At 40.5% G+C, this 15,685-nt stretch overlaps 2 protein-coding genes across 3 annotated transcripts in view; both read left to right on the top strand.

The window, feature by feature from the left end:
* LOC131245594 (cytochrome P450 CYP72A616-like) overlaps positions 1-15,685 on the top strand; it is a 99,044-nt gene that overhangs the window by 77,224 nt on the left and 6,135 nt on the right. Inside the window, exon 1 of one of the 2 annotated variants that reach the window (XM_058245154.1) lies at positions 14,755-15,269. The exons of the other annotated variant lie outside the window; for it this stretch is intronic. Within the exon in view, the coding sequence (XP_058101137.1) occupies positions 14,996-15,269 (274 nt within the window). The 5' untranslated portion in view covers positions 14,755-14,995. Of the gene's footprint in view, positions 1-14,754; positions 15,270-15,685 lie in introns of those variants that run through there. 2 annotated transcript variants of the gene reach the window in all.
* On the top strand, positions 4,558-6,407 carry LOC131245598 (L10-interacting MYB domain-containing protein-like). Its single transcript, XM_058245167.1, has 2 exons — positions 4,558-6,064; positions 6,151-6,407. Exons 1-2 carry the CDS (start codon positions 5,789-5,791, stop codon positions 6,229-6,231), a joined length of 357 nt encoding a protein of 118 aa, XP_058101150.1. The 5' UTR covers positions 4,558-5,788; the 3' UTR covers positions 6,232-6,407.

Below are 15,685 nucleotides of genomic sequence, written 5' to 3' on the forward strand. Positions count from 1 at the left end.
CTTCGTTGTAGCCGCCTAAAACCAAATCAAAGTAGATGATTGAATGTCCCAAGTTCAATGTCCAGTACTCGATTACAATGGTTCTAATTCTAATAGATTTTAAATTAAACCAAATAGGGCTTGCCTTAATTGATTTTGATTCCAAAGAAAGGGAATAATAATTCCTCTTTATCAAATCAGATTGGAATATAAGAAACAAAATCAATTAAAATAAAGCTAAGGAAAGAGAATATTAAATAAGCACACTTAGCTTAGATGGAGCACAGAATTATCTCTCAGAAGTTCGACGAAGATTGGCTTGAATGAATTGATAAAATTGATAATTTCTTCTGAGATTCGTGCACTATTTATAGGTGAGAAGATCGGGTCTTCGACTGGTCTAGAGTGCTCTTCGACTAGTCGAAGCAACAACAGATATTTGAAAAATCCGGCGGGATATGCTCTGACCGTTCTACGACTGGTCGAAGCTTTCCTACGACTGGTCGTAGGTCACCTACGACTGGTCGTAGGTCCTGAATATCTTCGCTGGACTTCGAGTCGAAGAATGTACGACTGGTCGAAGATCAGTCGACACTGTTCCTACGACTGGTCGAACAGATTCCAGGACTAGTCGAAGGCTAACAGATTTTATCTGGAATTTGTAACAAACTTACGACTGGTCGAGGAATTTCTTAGACTGGTCGAAGCAAGTCTAGGACTAGTCGAAGAAGGCCTAGGACTAGTCGAAGAGTAGACCAATCACATGAAAAATAACATTCGACTTATGTATCCGAAATGACCTACTTCTAAGGTCAACCTATGGTTAAACAAACCTCAATCATGAAGTATGGACATTGAAGCATTAGGAACAAGTGACCTTGAAGTATCAGTCTTGAAGTCTTGATGTAGTTGAACTCTTCATGTAACTCAATCTTGAAAGTGGCTTGAGTTTCAGCTTGAGTCTTGAGTTCAGCTTGAGTCTTGTCTTGTGAGCAGTTCTTTCATTCCAGAGTCTTGTCTTGTGAGCAGTTCTTTCATTCCAGAGTCTTGTCTTGTGCGCAGTTCTTTCATTCAAGATCTTGAGTCTTGTACTTGAGAGCTTTGTTTGTTGTGAGCTTAGCTTGTTTATGAATGTTGATCCTTGAGAGAGCTTCACTTATGCAAGTTATATATAACAGAGTATAATAGTGATTTTGGCACTACAAATTTGACAACAAAGAGGGATAGAAACTATAGCACTTACAAAAAGACCTATCTACTTCAATTCACTTCTTGTTTGTATGTTTGTGTTAAATTCGGGCAGAGTTGAAAAGTGGAATTGCCTGTGAGATTTGATGTGTCTGGCCATTTTCACCGTGTTTGTTCCATGATTGCTTTGAATGGAAACTTCAAGCAAATCATGTTTAATGTAATAACTATACCAGGCTGTAGCTGTAGGCTCTTTCTCGGGGACCACATCCGCTGCTTCTACTGCTAATTGTTAGGTAATTCTCTGACTATGATGATTAGTAGTATCTTTCCTTGCAAAATATTTAGTTTAGTCTAATCAACTCTTTTTGTGAAGTGTTGCTTTTATCATCTTTGATTGTTTGTTAGTAGTGGGGTACTGTAGTAATATTTTGGATGCTTTCTCTGAACTTCTTTTATCATCTTTGATTGTAATTTAGTAGTGGAGTATATGTTTCATTTATTTTGAATGGTAAACATAGTAGAGAGTTTCTGCAATGCTCATAGTGCTCCTAGTTGCTTTGGCACACTTAGACAATCAACCCATTGATCTCGAATGTTCATTAGGTTTAATACACAGCTCATGGTCTACCATGCAAACATCATAGCGATCTGACAGATATGAACCATTTGTTCAAAATTTTTTTAATATGGATGTTAAGATAAATTTACAAAAAAGCAGGTCCGATCAATTTGAGCCACATGTATAATATATAATTATGTAACTTGGTTTAGACAGTGAGCCACATGTATATCTTGAATGTGGACTGTTAGTTGATGTTTACCCTACCCTTCAGACACATGCCATCCTGCAATGTAAGTTGAAGATAAAGGCTACCCGATCAGGTGGACCCAATCATGTATTACCTTGTACTGAAAGTAAGTTGATTCAGCCACCAGGTTTTTGTATTACCCTGGCTTAGACAGTGAGCCACATTGTGTTCTTGGTTTTTTTTTTTTTTGGTCCTTCTGGTTTTTCTATTTTCTATGTGTGGTGTGGTTAGGTTACATTTACTTTCATGATTTTGGGTGCTATTACTATCTTTAAAATGGTTTATATTGGCATGGATTGCATAGTTGCTACTATTCAGATTGATTGGTATATTTGGGTGTCGCAATTGATCGGATTCTGATATTAATCTACATGGACAGACTGACGGGAGGTGGTTTGGTTAGTTTACGCTTACTTTCATGTTTTTTGGTGCTACTGCTATCTTTAAAATGGTTTATTTTTACATGGATTGCATAGTTGCTACTATTTAGTCCAAACGGTATATATGGGTATTGCAATTGATCGGATTCTTTTAGAAATCTGCATGGACAGACTGATGGGAGATGGTTTGCTTTGAAGAGGGGAATGACTTGATAATTCTATTTCACATAGGGTGTTTAGTGGTCATGGTGCATCTATGGTAGCCCCATTATATCATTCAAACAAGAAGGAGAAGAAAGAGTGCGAAACTGATATTTAAAAGTTCAGAACTTCCACCAATGATTTGGAAATGGACGGATGAGACGCACACACTCAACTGAATAAACAACAGAGAATGAATGGGTAGGACCATTCACTTAGGGTGTTTAGTGATCATGGTGCATCTATGGTGGGCCCCATCAGATTAAGAGTGTGGATCGCTGAACCATGGAACCACTTATACAAACCGATATCACGAGGATGTCATGCATCATAAGCTCAGGCTTGAGCATTTCAGCCCTAGTTTATGTGATTCAAAAGATTGGTCTTTTGGGCCCCACCATGGATCTGCCATACTAAAAAAGGCTCCTACATGGACCAATTTTAACGCTGATTAGTGGCTCCACATTCAACTGAAAATGGCCCCAGATTGGTTGCTAGGATCCTTAAATCGATGACAATTTGGGGAATGGTCCATCCATGATGGGACCCAACAGACCCGAAGTCTAGATCTCTCGACCACAGACCTCATACATTCTGAAAAACCAATAACACTGCAAACATGCCCAAAATGGAGAAAATGTAGTCACATTCAATGCACATGCACGGACACACCAGATGAGTAGCCTCAACTGACTCTTCGACCAGGGCATGCATATAGCAGGGCCCACATGATGAACATTTAGAATCAAACTGTTTGCTTATTTGGTTCTCCATATATGATCTGATATTTATTTAATTTGCTTATTTTTTTCACCAAATGACAGGTATTTATTGGAATTTGTTGCAGTGCAGATTATAGTCTTTGAACATCAGGTAACGCCCTAACCATCTTCTTGTTACAAATTGATAACAGAGGATATGTTGACATTGATAAGCATAGGTTGGTTCACAGATGTTTAAGATCGTCTGATTGCTCTCTGGTAATAATTGCAATTCCATAACATCATTTGGTAACGGGTTTGGAGCAATCTAATATTTATTTTTTCAATTCTACCTGATCTCATAGATAGGTTGGATAACATATAAACATGATGGGAAGGGTTACAATTACAAATACAAGATTTCTTTGAGAGAAAGAGAGAGATAGAGAGAGAAATAGAGAGTGTGTTTGTACTACATTGGCCAAAATGTCATTATAGTTGATCATGAATATATATTTTTGTATTGTCAGATATTTAGTTGGCCTATATAGTTGGCCAATTATATATATCTGTATCCTCAGATATATCATTCGAGTTGGCCTATATATATATATATATATCTATATCCTCAGACATATTTTTGTATATCTGTGTGTGTGTGCGCGCGCGCGCGCGTATCTTCAGATATTTGCATTTTATATTTATGAGAAATCTGCACATGAGAGTGTAGGTTATCAGCTAGCGATGGATTCTTCAGATGACGAAGAGATGGAGAGGGTACTTGTCTTTCAAACAGTTGCATCTTGTGTACAGGCTGTGGGGGAATATTGTCGCTCATACATGTTCAAACAACCGGCGCGTCATGGGGATGATGAGCGAGTGAGATTCATCAATTCTATCATTCGGGCTTGCGACGGAGATTGTGTAGATCAACTTAGGATGGATCGACATACATTCTTCGAACTATGTATGCTGCTACGCGAGAAGACGTGGCTCCGTGATACTCGTAATGTTATTCTTGAAGAACAAGTAGTTATTTTCCTTCATACATTGGGGCACAATGTTAGCAACCGGGTCATAGGCCACAAATTTATTCGATCGGGTGAGACCGTCAGTCAGCACTTTTATCGTGTGCTAAAGGCAATTGCATCACTGTACCCTGATTTAGTTATACCAGCGAGAACAGAGACGCCATCAGAGATTCAAAATAATATAAATTGGTCTGCTTACTTTCAGGTATTTTTTCCCATAGGTATTTTTCCAAACTGTAATTTTCACTTCCCCAATATGTGCAGTCCTCTTACGATAATTGGTTCTTTTAATTTATGATTGCGTTGGCGCAATCGACGGTACTCACATTCTAACTCATGTTCCGGCAATTGATCAGGCAAGCTTTCGTAACCGCAAAGCGGTCCTTTCCCAAAATGTACTGGCAGCTTGTTCATTCGATATGAAATTTACATATGTACTGGCTAATTGGGAGGGTTCTGCTTCAGATGTGAGGGTATTACACAACGCATTGACCTAATCAGATGATCCCTTGCTTGTCCCAAATGGCAGGAAATCTGTTAAAACATTATCGATCCAATTCCCTACTCGAAATAACCATTCGTTTTCTCACTAAATAGAACGATGATTGGAATGTGTAGGAAAATATTATGTTGTCGACGCTGGATACGCTCATTCACCTGGTTCTATGGCTCCATACCGGGGTGTTCAATATCATTTACAAGAGTATCAAACCGGGAGATCGCCTGCTAACTTGAAGGAGTTGTTTAATTACCGACATGCACAATTGCGCAATGCAATCGAGCATTGTTTCGGTGTTTTGAAAGGTAGATTTCCCATCTTAAAGAGCGCTTCACAGTACGAATTTCATACACAAGTCTAGATCGTGATGGCCTTTTGTGTCCTACATAACTACATACGTACCACGAATGTGTCTCCACAGGACAGCGATTTCGCTGATATATCTGTTACTGATTTGGAGTGTATCCCAACGCCAAACGAGGTTTCAACTAATGATAACCGTCAATGGTTGTTTCAGGTAACTCAGGGTGAAAAAGATGCTTAGAATCGATTGCGCGATGACATAGTGTACAGAATGTGGGCAGATGCGCTGCAGAATAGTAGGAGTATATAGTCGATACTTACTTGTTAATTTTCCTTTCATTACTTGGTGATACTATATATCAAGTTTATTTATATTCGATACGACAGATTTATAATCACCTAGTTACACACTGGGTGGTATGTTGGTAACCTATAATGACCAATTGCTTTCAGATTGTGTTGTGTATATTAATATTTATTTCATTTTCACGATTATGGTTGATATTGGTAAAAAAATCATTTACAATTCATATTCAGGTGAAATACAAACTCCGCCTTTAATGACACATCGACACCGACCCAATCACCAGTGAAAACACCATCGGTGCCCACTCGATGTTCTCCACATGCCAAAAAGGTACAATCTCTAGCGGAGCCTTCATGTAGAGCCGCGAAGATCAAATGGACACCTACTATGGATCAGATTCTATTCGACACATTTATTGAACAGGTTACACTAGGGCATAAAGCTGATAACAGTTTCAAGCGAGAGGCGTACCAAATTGCTACTGAAGAAGTTACGAAGCATACTGACGTGGCCGTCAGATGGCAAAACGTGTCGAATCGGTTGAGATATTATAAGAGAGAGTACAATGTTGTGAAGGACATACTGGGGGCAAGTGGGTTTGGTTGGGACAATGAGAGACTGGTGGTCACTGCTCCTGATGAAGTCTGGGATCAATATCTTAGGGTAAGTTTTACTGCTTTTCAGTTAGCAAATCATACAATTCTATGTATTTTTATCCCTTAAATGCCACGGTGTTATTCCTCTGGTAGTCTCACCCACGTGCTGAGAGGCTGCGCGGGAAACGCATCGAAAGAATGGATGACCTTGCGGTCATATGCGGATCCGACTAGGCCACAGGTCGCTACGTGCAAGGTAGTCGAAGTATGGCCGCATCAGCATCATCTTCTCATCTTCGATGAGATCTTAATGAAGCATGGAGAGAGGTTGAGGATGACATGGATGATACGATTGACTTATCAGAGGATTATGTAACAAACTCCACAGGGACCATTCCCTTACCATCAGACAATTCACTCCCACTCGCACTCCTAATTCCGATGGTACCCGAGGAGGGACTGTAACAAGGAAACGATCGCGCCCTCCTCATCCATGTGATGTACTTGGGACCTCTTTGCAAACCGTTGCGGACTCAATGATGAAATTTGGGCTCGGCAAAATCGCATTGGCAAGGTACTTGATGTGCTAGAAGAGGTGAAAGGACTGACCAATGCAGAATTTTTCAAAGTTGGTCAGATCTTGAGTAAAGACAAGTCGCTGGCGTCGTTCTTTGTCAATCTCTGACCAGAATGCCGAGTAGAGTGGTTAAAGAAAACACTTCATGATCACTTTGGGGATGGAGGTGTTGGATCTGTCTGTCCATCAATGAATGGTTGTCTTAAGCTGTTTTTTAAACTGGGCATGTAATAACTTTCTACTGTTGGTGTGTTTTTTAATTTTTTTCTGCTTTTTTGAACTTTGATGTGCTAATTTTCTGGGATCATCATTACCACTATGACTTTTGTGATTATAACTATATCAGATTATTTGTTACTTATCTTTCCGTATATGTACTCACATGCTTGCATTACGCACGTTAAGCCGGAACGGACCACACACTTGATTTACTGGAGGAAGGGTACGTACAATGAACTTTTATATTCTTGTTCAGGGTTATTAAGGGGTACTTAGATTTCTTATGTTTCTTCATAGCATCAAGTTACCACCATAATCCGTTATTGATACATGTTATCCCTAACCCCTGCATGTTAATGCAAATGGGTAAAGATAAGTATTATGTTATCCTCGTTGGACGTCATCTAGGAATATATGTCACATGGGATGATGCTTAAGTAGAAGTGGAGGGATTCAGTTGGGGCAGACATAGAGCCTTCGAGAATTGGAAGGAGGCTGTGGCATGCTGGGAAAATTATTTCGGAAAGGCCAGGGAACCGTCCAGACCTCTCAAAGAGTCTCCATATCGTCAGGTTGCTACTGTATCTGCTAAGGTGGACATCCATCATGCTACCACCTCCTCTATCTGACAGACGACACAACCAAGCACGGTTGTGGTGGAGAGGGCAACGTCGATTGACGATCTTGGGCTATCGGACAGCGAGAGACTCGTGGCCCTTTTGGTTGGCATGTTGGTTGTTTTTTTTTCATTACTTACAATTTTCAAATTTTAGAAATTATTAGTATTGTAATATTAAGGATCGCAGTTTATGAATTCTTTGGGTTCGGCTTTTTTATTTTTAGTGTACTGAGTTACTCAGTATGCTACCCTACTGAGTTAACTCTGTTTAGACTATTTAGCAGATTTTTTGCATCTAATTATTTGGATTGGAACCAGCAATTAGGCATACCACTGGAATAATGATCTACACCACTGGAATTATGATCATGTGGACCATAACATAGTCCACTACACGGAATAATGATCTCCACCGCTGAAACCATTAATTAGGACTATTCTGATAATTATTTGTCTGCCAACTATTCGTAGGATAAAATTACCATGGATAAAGAAAAAGAAAAAAATATCAAACTTCATCGGATACTTCTACGAACCAACACAAATTTTCAATGGTCTACGTTCATTTCCATTTCTTAACTTCAAAGATGTCCTTGTAAGGTAATGGTTTTTCTGCAAATGACGGTTCAGAAAAATCGAAATTATCTGCTACAAAGGATGGACGGAGTGGATACAATGCATGCAACGTGGTGGACCCCACAGTGATGATGCCGTACGGAATCCCCTTCGTGCAACAACAAGGCACGAGCCCAATCTTAACGTGGATGCATGTTTGCCACTTCCAAACGTGATGTATTATCCTTCAAACGGAATGAATGGGATTGAACCCTAATCCCATGCCTATCCAAACAGGATGGATTGTTGAAATCCCTGGACTACCCTAACCGTCCAAACACCCACAGCCATTGGGCGCTGGATCAAGGAAGTTGATGGGATTAGGGATAATCCATTGACCAACCTTAAAGAGCCTTAGACGGTGTGCAATCCATCCAAAGCCATTTGAATCCCTTTCAATCCACCCGTCCAAACGGGCCCTAAATGTCGTATGGGGTAATCCCCCATTCCCCGAAAGGCAAATGGAAGGTGTGGTTCTCTACGTGCCATCGTTCTGTCAAAACGGACAAGAGGGACATGTTCGTCTTGCTAAGACGAACCTGGAATAGACCAGCAAAAGGTGTACGCTCCAGTACGTCAAAGAACAGAGGCTGAGGATCATGAAACTAGTCGGGTCAATGCGTCCTGACTCCACGACCCCTCAAGATCGCAGGAGCACTGCCTTCCCTAGCCACATTAAATAAGTGACAGCCCTCACAAGGAACGTAACACGGATCAGCAGACTGATGGGAAGGGCCAGCCTCATTTCTACTACGGCGAGGCATACTGCACAAGCAAGATTTACAGGTAAGTATCCGTCTCGCTACCAAGTCAAAGCTTAAGTCAATAGTCAAGGCCTAAATGTTCAAAGCCCATCAGAGCCCACTTTCAAAGGCCCACTTTTCAGAGCCCACTTTCAAGGCCCATCAAAGCCCAAATGCTCAAAGCCCATCAAGGCCCATTTTTTGAAAGCCCATGTTTCTAAGGCTCAAGTCTACTTCTCCAAAGGCCCATTCTCTCAGCCCACATGTCCATAGTTCAGGCCCACTTCCATAAGTTTATATTCTCACAAGATTATCTCCTAAGACCACATATCCAAATCAAGGTACATTCCAATTTGACCAAATCAGGATCATGATTTGAGGCCCATTTGAAAGACTTCATCCATGGAAAAAAAAAATCAAGCTAAGATGTGCAACCCATTCCACAAGTGGTGGCCTGCTGTAAAAAATCCATACCATTAAGGTGTTCAAGTAGGCCCTAAATCATCCATCCTATGGTCCAGATCACCACAAAAAAAAACAAAAAAAAAAGACAAAAGACAAAACCAGATAAAAGAGTGAGGCTCCCTTTCTTCTAACATCACTTGTGGAATGGGTTGCAAAACAGAAAATCTAGCAATATCCAATGGTTAAGATCTAGTCAAAATGATCCAATGGTCCCGATCATAGTTCACTTAGGACCAAAAAGAAGATTCAAGGTCACAGATGAACTCCTTCAAAAATATCCTATAGATAGGATCCAACCAAAGCAAAACATGATAAAATCCATGGATCATCCACCTGTATAACAAAGAAGGAGAGATATCAAGAAAAATTGCCAAGATTAAAGGCCAAAGAGAGCTTCCAGGGACAACAATAGTGTCCCTAGATGTACAGGAAGTGAAAATAAATAGGGAAGGAGGCCACACCCATCGGACCGGTGTTTAGCTCGAACCAGCGGACAAACGCTCCGGCGGTAATTGGACTGTTGCCCCTGACTAGAATTGCATGGGACAACGGGCTTGTCCCCCATGATGAGATAGGATGTTCGGATCTTTCCTTGGTCCATTGGATAACAACCTAAGAAAAGAAAAAAGAGGAAAAGAGAAAATTCCCCATGAAAAGTGGTTTCTCATTTCAAAATCTCGTAAGAAATTGGGAATCTTGATAAAATGAAAAGATATATTGTTGGAAAATCTAAAGAAAAAAAGGGAAAAAGAGGAAAATTTCAAGAAATCCAATAAATAATTACTGGATGCCCCATTATTCCATTAGTGGAGGCCATCTGACTATTTAATCTGAACCATATAATAAAAACCGGACGATTGCGCTCACCGGCAAGATCAAACGGATCTTTCAAAAATTCAAAAAATATTTCAAACCATTAGCCCCATTAATTTATTAGTGGAGGCCATCTAACTTTTTGACCAATAAAAAAGGAACGATGATGCCCACCCATGAGATTAAACGGATATTTTCTAAAAAATTCAAAAATATTTTCAAATAAAATTTCCAAGGACTCTAGTTCTAAGGAGGATAGTTTTTAAAAAAAACGCATGCGGTGCGTAGTATACTGAGGAATCTTCCATATTCTCCAGTTGTGGTCAGTGCAAACAGCTAAATAAGATTCGATCTCTTCCGGTCTCCCTGGACAATGGTCGAATTCGTATATGATACATGTACGATTGGCCCGATCTCTATATCTAGACAGTTGTACGAATGCTAGTAGAAATGAGTGGATCTATCTCTGGAAAGAATAATCAAACTCGAAGTGACAACAATCCATTATAACCAAAGTATCAGAATCAGCGGACTGCATGGCAAAAGATCACCTGTACATACCTAGTCCGAGATGTTCGAAATATTTGATCGAGTCCAAGTCGGCGTAGTGAGTTCCCTGTAAGGCCACACGAATGCGTAGGATAGCTAACCACTTTGATGATCAAATGGAACGAATACTCTTAGGGTGATTACGTAGCAAAGGAAATGACAGATCAAACAGTACGGGAATCCTCGTAAAGCCGCAAGGAACGCATAGAGGCCCTACTTTTAAACTTACCCTCCAATGTTATTAACAATCTAACATGAAAAAGTTGTGATTGGTGACCCGTAATGCCTCACCAATGCATAGGGACAATCACAATGTTTTCCTCAACCCTTATGATATGTGCAAGTCATCTCTTTTCCAAACAGTCACCTGACACTGATACAACGGCAGGCAACAGATTAGAATCATTATCCTTTCTGACCAGTGGGGTGGGGTGTCCACTCACTTTGACCTTCGGTTGCTTGCAACCTCGGCCAAAGAGGGGCATCTGTAGACACCCCACCCAGGCTAATATCTTGAGAAAGTTAAGACGATCCAAACCATGAGCAATAAACCGAACCCAAAACCCTAATCCAAACTCTAACCTAAACCCAAAAACCCAAATCCGAACCCTTAAAACCTTACAATCCAACCTGAACCCCAAACTTAAAACCCATCAGAGCTAGGTCAGCATGGGAATGCACCCAGCTGAGCCAAAAACCCGAAAAGGGACCATCGGATGAACTAGTGCACCACACGAGGACCACATGCTTGGACCCGACCTGAGCGATAATTGGACTACCACCAGTGGTACTCCGATTACCTCCGCTCGCGGGGCGCGTGTGTCCTCCAAGCAACAGTTGTCATAACATCCGAAAGTCAACTTTCTTTCAGAATTACCTCTCAAACCAACCCTATTTACCCTTTTACCAACACCAAGAGCCAATGGGAGTGCGCCATGTGGCGTTTCTCTCCCTCAACCACTCATAACTTGCCACATCAGCTTTTACCCTTCCTAAACCCCACATTTACTAAAAGACCATTGGAGAAGGCTATAAATAGCCCTCTCCTCCTCACATTTTCATAAAAACCACTTCACTTTTCAAGTGTGAGAGAAAGAGAGGGAGAGAAGAGAAGAGAGTGGGAGTGAGGGTGAGGAGGAGCTCCCAAGCCTTAAATTCCAGATTTTTTCTAGCCACCTTCTAGCCTCATCTTAACCATCTCAACCCTTAGACCCAACCCAAAGTGGTCATAGCTCGGTCCATGTCTTAACAATTCAAGTTTAAGCCAAAGATCCATTCATCTTATACACAAGCATTCAACATGACATTTATTCCCTTCTTAACCCCCCTGCTCCTCTAGATTTCTAGTGAATGTATGCTCTGTGACTTGTTGTGTACCACACCTGTCACATTAGAAATTCCTAACGATCTAGTTCGATTTTCTTTATCTCCTTTCATAAGTATCATCACAGCTGCCCTCTAGACAAACCGTTGGACGTATGCTCTGTGACTTGCCAAAATCTCGGATCTTGCTGCATCAAAAATCTGTATGTGTGCCTAGTCCCATCTCAACCACCACATACATCATCCCTTAAGATTATTTTACCACACCAAGTAGAGTCCATACATTTGTACGGGCGAAGAGGGTGCCTAACACCTTCCCTCTTCGTAACTGAGGTCCCTTACCCAGAATCTCGGATCATAGACCAGGAGTCAATTTAAGAAAGGATAGTTTTCGGATTTCTCCAACCTTATATATATTTCGTAGGTTCTAGCCGACTACGAGATTCTGAGATTAATTAGCTAGTGGCGACTCCAACATTCACAAATCAACCAACTAACTCCCACCTATCAAACGAAATTCAAAAACATTTTAAAATCCGTGTGGGCACCAATTTCCAGTGTCCATAGAACCAAACCAATTTATATATATAATCTCACAGACAATATCATTGCTCATAAGAACCAGGCCACCATCATACTCGTTATATGTGGTGAACTAACTCTGGTAAGGACACATGTGGTATTTTGTCCCTATCCAAAATTCACTCATTATATAAGTGTCAAACCTTGGACACAGACAATACGTCACAACCACTCGTCCCTTTGCTGGATTTCGTTGAATTGCTCTCCTTCAATGAATCATCCGATTTCTACTCCTTCTGAATTTTGGGATTTGTATAGTCCTTTTTCACATGTCACATTCTACCACACTTTAACTTTCCTTTGCCCTTCAGCTTGGACATCAATCGCAACTTTCCCTTCTCTCGCTCATATGATCTACCTAAGCAACCAGTGCACTCGTAGAGGTACTTTCCCCTCGGTTATTCATTCTCGACTGCTTCAATTGAAGGACTGAGATAACGGTATCGACATTCAAGGTATCCTTACCATGATAAAGAGTATTAACCAAATAATCGTAAGACTCTGAGAGATATGTCAATAAAATTAAGGCTTTGTCTTCTAAATCAATCTTCGCCTCCACACTTGTTAACTTGCAATCAGCTTGTTAAAGACATTAATGTGATCAAAGAAATCTGACACTTCTGTTATTTTTATATTGTAAAGTTATCTCTTCATATATAAACGATTGGAGAGTGACTTCATCATGTACATGCTCTCCAACTTTACCTATAAGCCCGTGGTAGTCATCTCATTGATGACATTGTAAATGACTTCATTACCAAAGTACAATTTGATTGTGCTAATTTTTCTCTAATTAAGTTCCTCTCAATCATCTTCTTTCATTGATTCATAACGTTTCGTTTTCCCAACGAGTGCATACTTTAGCCCTTTCTGAATTAGGAAGACTTTCATATTCAACCTTCATAATTCGAAATTGGTTTTACCTATAAACTTCTCTATCTCCAACTTCATATTCAATCCCTTCGATGTCACGTCTAAGAATTAATTTGAAAATCCAATGTTCACTCTGATACCACTTGTTGAGGACGCAACAAGCCTTAATATGACTTGTCGGGCGCGAAAGCAACCTCAAATATAATTAAACAATGCAATAGAGAACGAAAATTTAAGCAACCACAAAGAACACATGAATTTTAAGCGAAAAATTCTTGTGGCAAAAAACCATGGTACAAAGCGATGAACAATTCACTATTATCAAAAAAATTATAAGAGATGGAATAACTACCAGTTTGAAAACCCTATCTTTTTTCCTCTTAAAATTTTCTCCCTACACAACGTTTCTTTTTTACCCTAATCCCATGTTACAAAAATTTATACAAGTTTCGTGGATAATTAAAAACTAGACTTAGGGGTCGTTTGGCACCTTGGATTGGAGGGGATTGGAGAGGATTAGAGGGGGTTTCAAACCCCCACGGTTGTTTGGCAGCATAAAGCAACTGGGGATTGCCAATCCAGGGGGTTTCCAATCCCCTCTTTGAGGGGGTTTGTAATCCAAGGTGGGAGCTTGGATTACACCTAAAATCATTTGAATAGTTGCAGACACTATCATTCTACTGGCACATGGCCCACTAACGATGATCAGCACCGTCCAAACATTGTTCATGTAGATCAGCACCATCCAAATATTGTCCAGCACCATCCAAACATTGTCTATATCAATCAACGATTAAAAATCGTTGGTTAGTCACTCAGATATGATCTTGTGCTTGCGGTCTATCTGAGACTTGGAATTTCATCACTTTTAGGCAAAACATATATTTTAGCGGGCTTAGCACAACCATAGTGTCAAAAATTATATATCTCACTAATTGGGGATATTAAAGTTGATTTAGTAATTAAATTCAAACCCCCGTGAATATACCATGTATAGGTATTTTTGAATTAAAGTTGATTCACACTCAAGGGTACCAAACACACCGAGAGGATTGCCAATCCAGGGGTTTCCAATCCTGGGGGTTCCAAATCCACGCTCCTAAACAGGCCCTTATAGTTATGCAACTTGTGTGCACTTGTACATTTTTACGGTCCGCTGAAATTTTAACGGGCCTATCGATCAACCGAATAAACATTGATGGACAGGAAACTTAACATCGTACTTTGGTCAGCCCAACTGTACAAGCATCAGATCATTAAATTCATTCGATAAACACTCACATCATAATCTTCGACCTAACGAGATCTTCGGCCACTTGAGTCTTGGATATTCCTCATGTTCAGACTCGTGTCCTAAGACGAGCTGATGAATCGGATGGGTAGACCGAGTGGAAACAACGCAAACATCGTGGGGGAAGCTTTGTGGGACACGGAAGCCAGGTAACCCGAGGTCACACACAAGTCGCGTCAAACCGAAGACCAGAAGAAATTACCTCGAACCCACGCTATAACTTTTTAAGCTGTGACTCGCTTTCCCTCCCTCCCAATCTGATAGTCTTCCGCAATTCGAAGGTTGAAGGGCTTTATAAGAGAGAGAGAGAGAGAGAGAGGGAGAGAGAGATGGAAGTATATCTGCCGAATTTGCTTGTAATAGCTGGTGTTTTGATCCTACCATGGGTTTGGAAGGTATTCAACTTCGTTTGGTGGAGACCCAAAAGGTTGGAGAGGGCTCTGAAGAAGCAAGGCATCCATGGCCCACCCTACAAACTCCTCTCTGGGAATATCATCGAAAACTTCAGGGCAACGAAGGAAGCACGCACTAAGCCCATGAGCCTATCTCACCAGATCGTGCCACGTGTCGCCCCCTTCCATCTTCAGACGGTGAAGAATTACGGTATTTGTTTCTTTTTCTTTTCTTTTTCTTTTTTTTTCTTTTTTTCCTGCCTCGTTTATGAAATCGGATTGCGTACTGAGTTACTCAGTACGCTTTTATCGTACTGAGAAAACTCAGTTGGGCCTACCATGAATGTGTGTGGGTTATCCACGTCGTACATCCGTTTTTCCAGCTAATTTTAGTGGTTGAGCCGAAAATTGAAGCATGCATAAAGCTCAAGTGGACCACACCACAGGAAACAGTGGAAATAATGACTTCCACCACTGAAACCTTGGTAGGCCCCACAGTGATGTTTATTTGTCATCCAACCTGTTCATAAGATCACAAAGACATGGATGAAAGGAAAACAGAAATAACAGATTGACCCAAAACTTCTGTGGCCCCCAAGAAATTTTCAACGGTATAATTTCAATTTA

The sequence above is a fragment of the Magnolia sinica genome, chromosome 5, assembly GCF_029962835.1.
Source record: "Magnolia sinica isolate HGM2019 chromosome 5, MsV1, whole genome shotgun sequence".
Classification (NCBI taxonomy): Eukaryota; Viridiplantae; Streptophyta; class Magnoliopsida; order Magnoliales; family Magnoliaceae; genus Magnolia; species Magnolia sinica.

What these genes read in the sequence shown, in the direction of transcription:
- LOC131245598 (XM_058245167.1), top strand. Translation starts at nt 5,789, where the DNA reads ATGGATCAGATTCTATTCGACACATTTATTGAACAGGTTACACTAGGG. An exon ending in TCTGGGATCAATATCTTAGG is followed by an intron (nt 6,065 to 6,150) that starts GTAAGTTTTACT and finishes TTCCTCTGGTAG; the next exon opens with TCTCACCCACGTGCTGAGAG.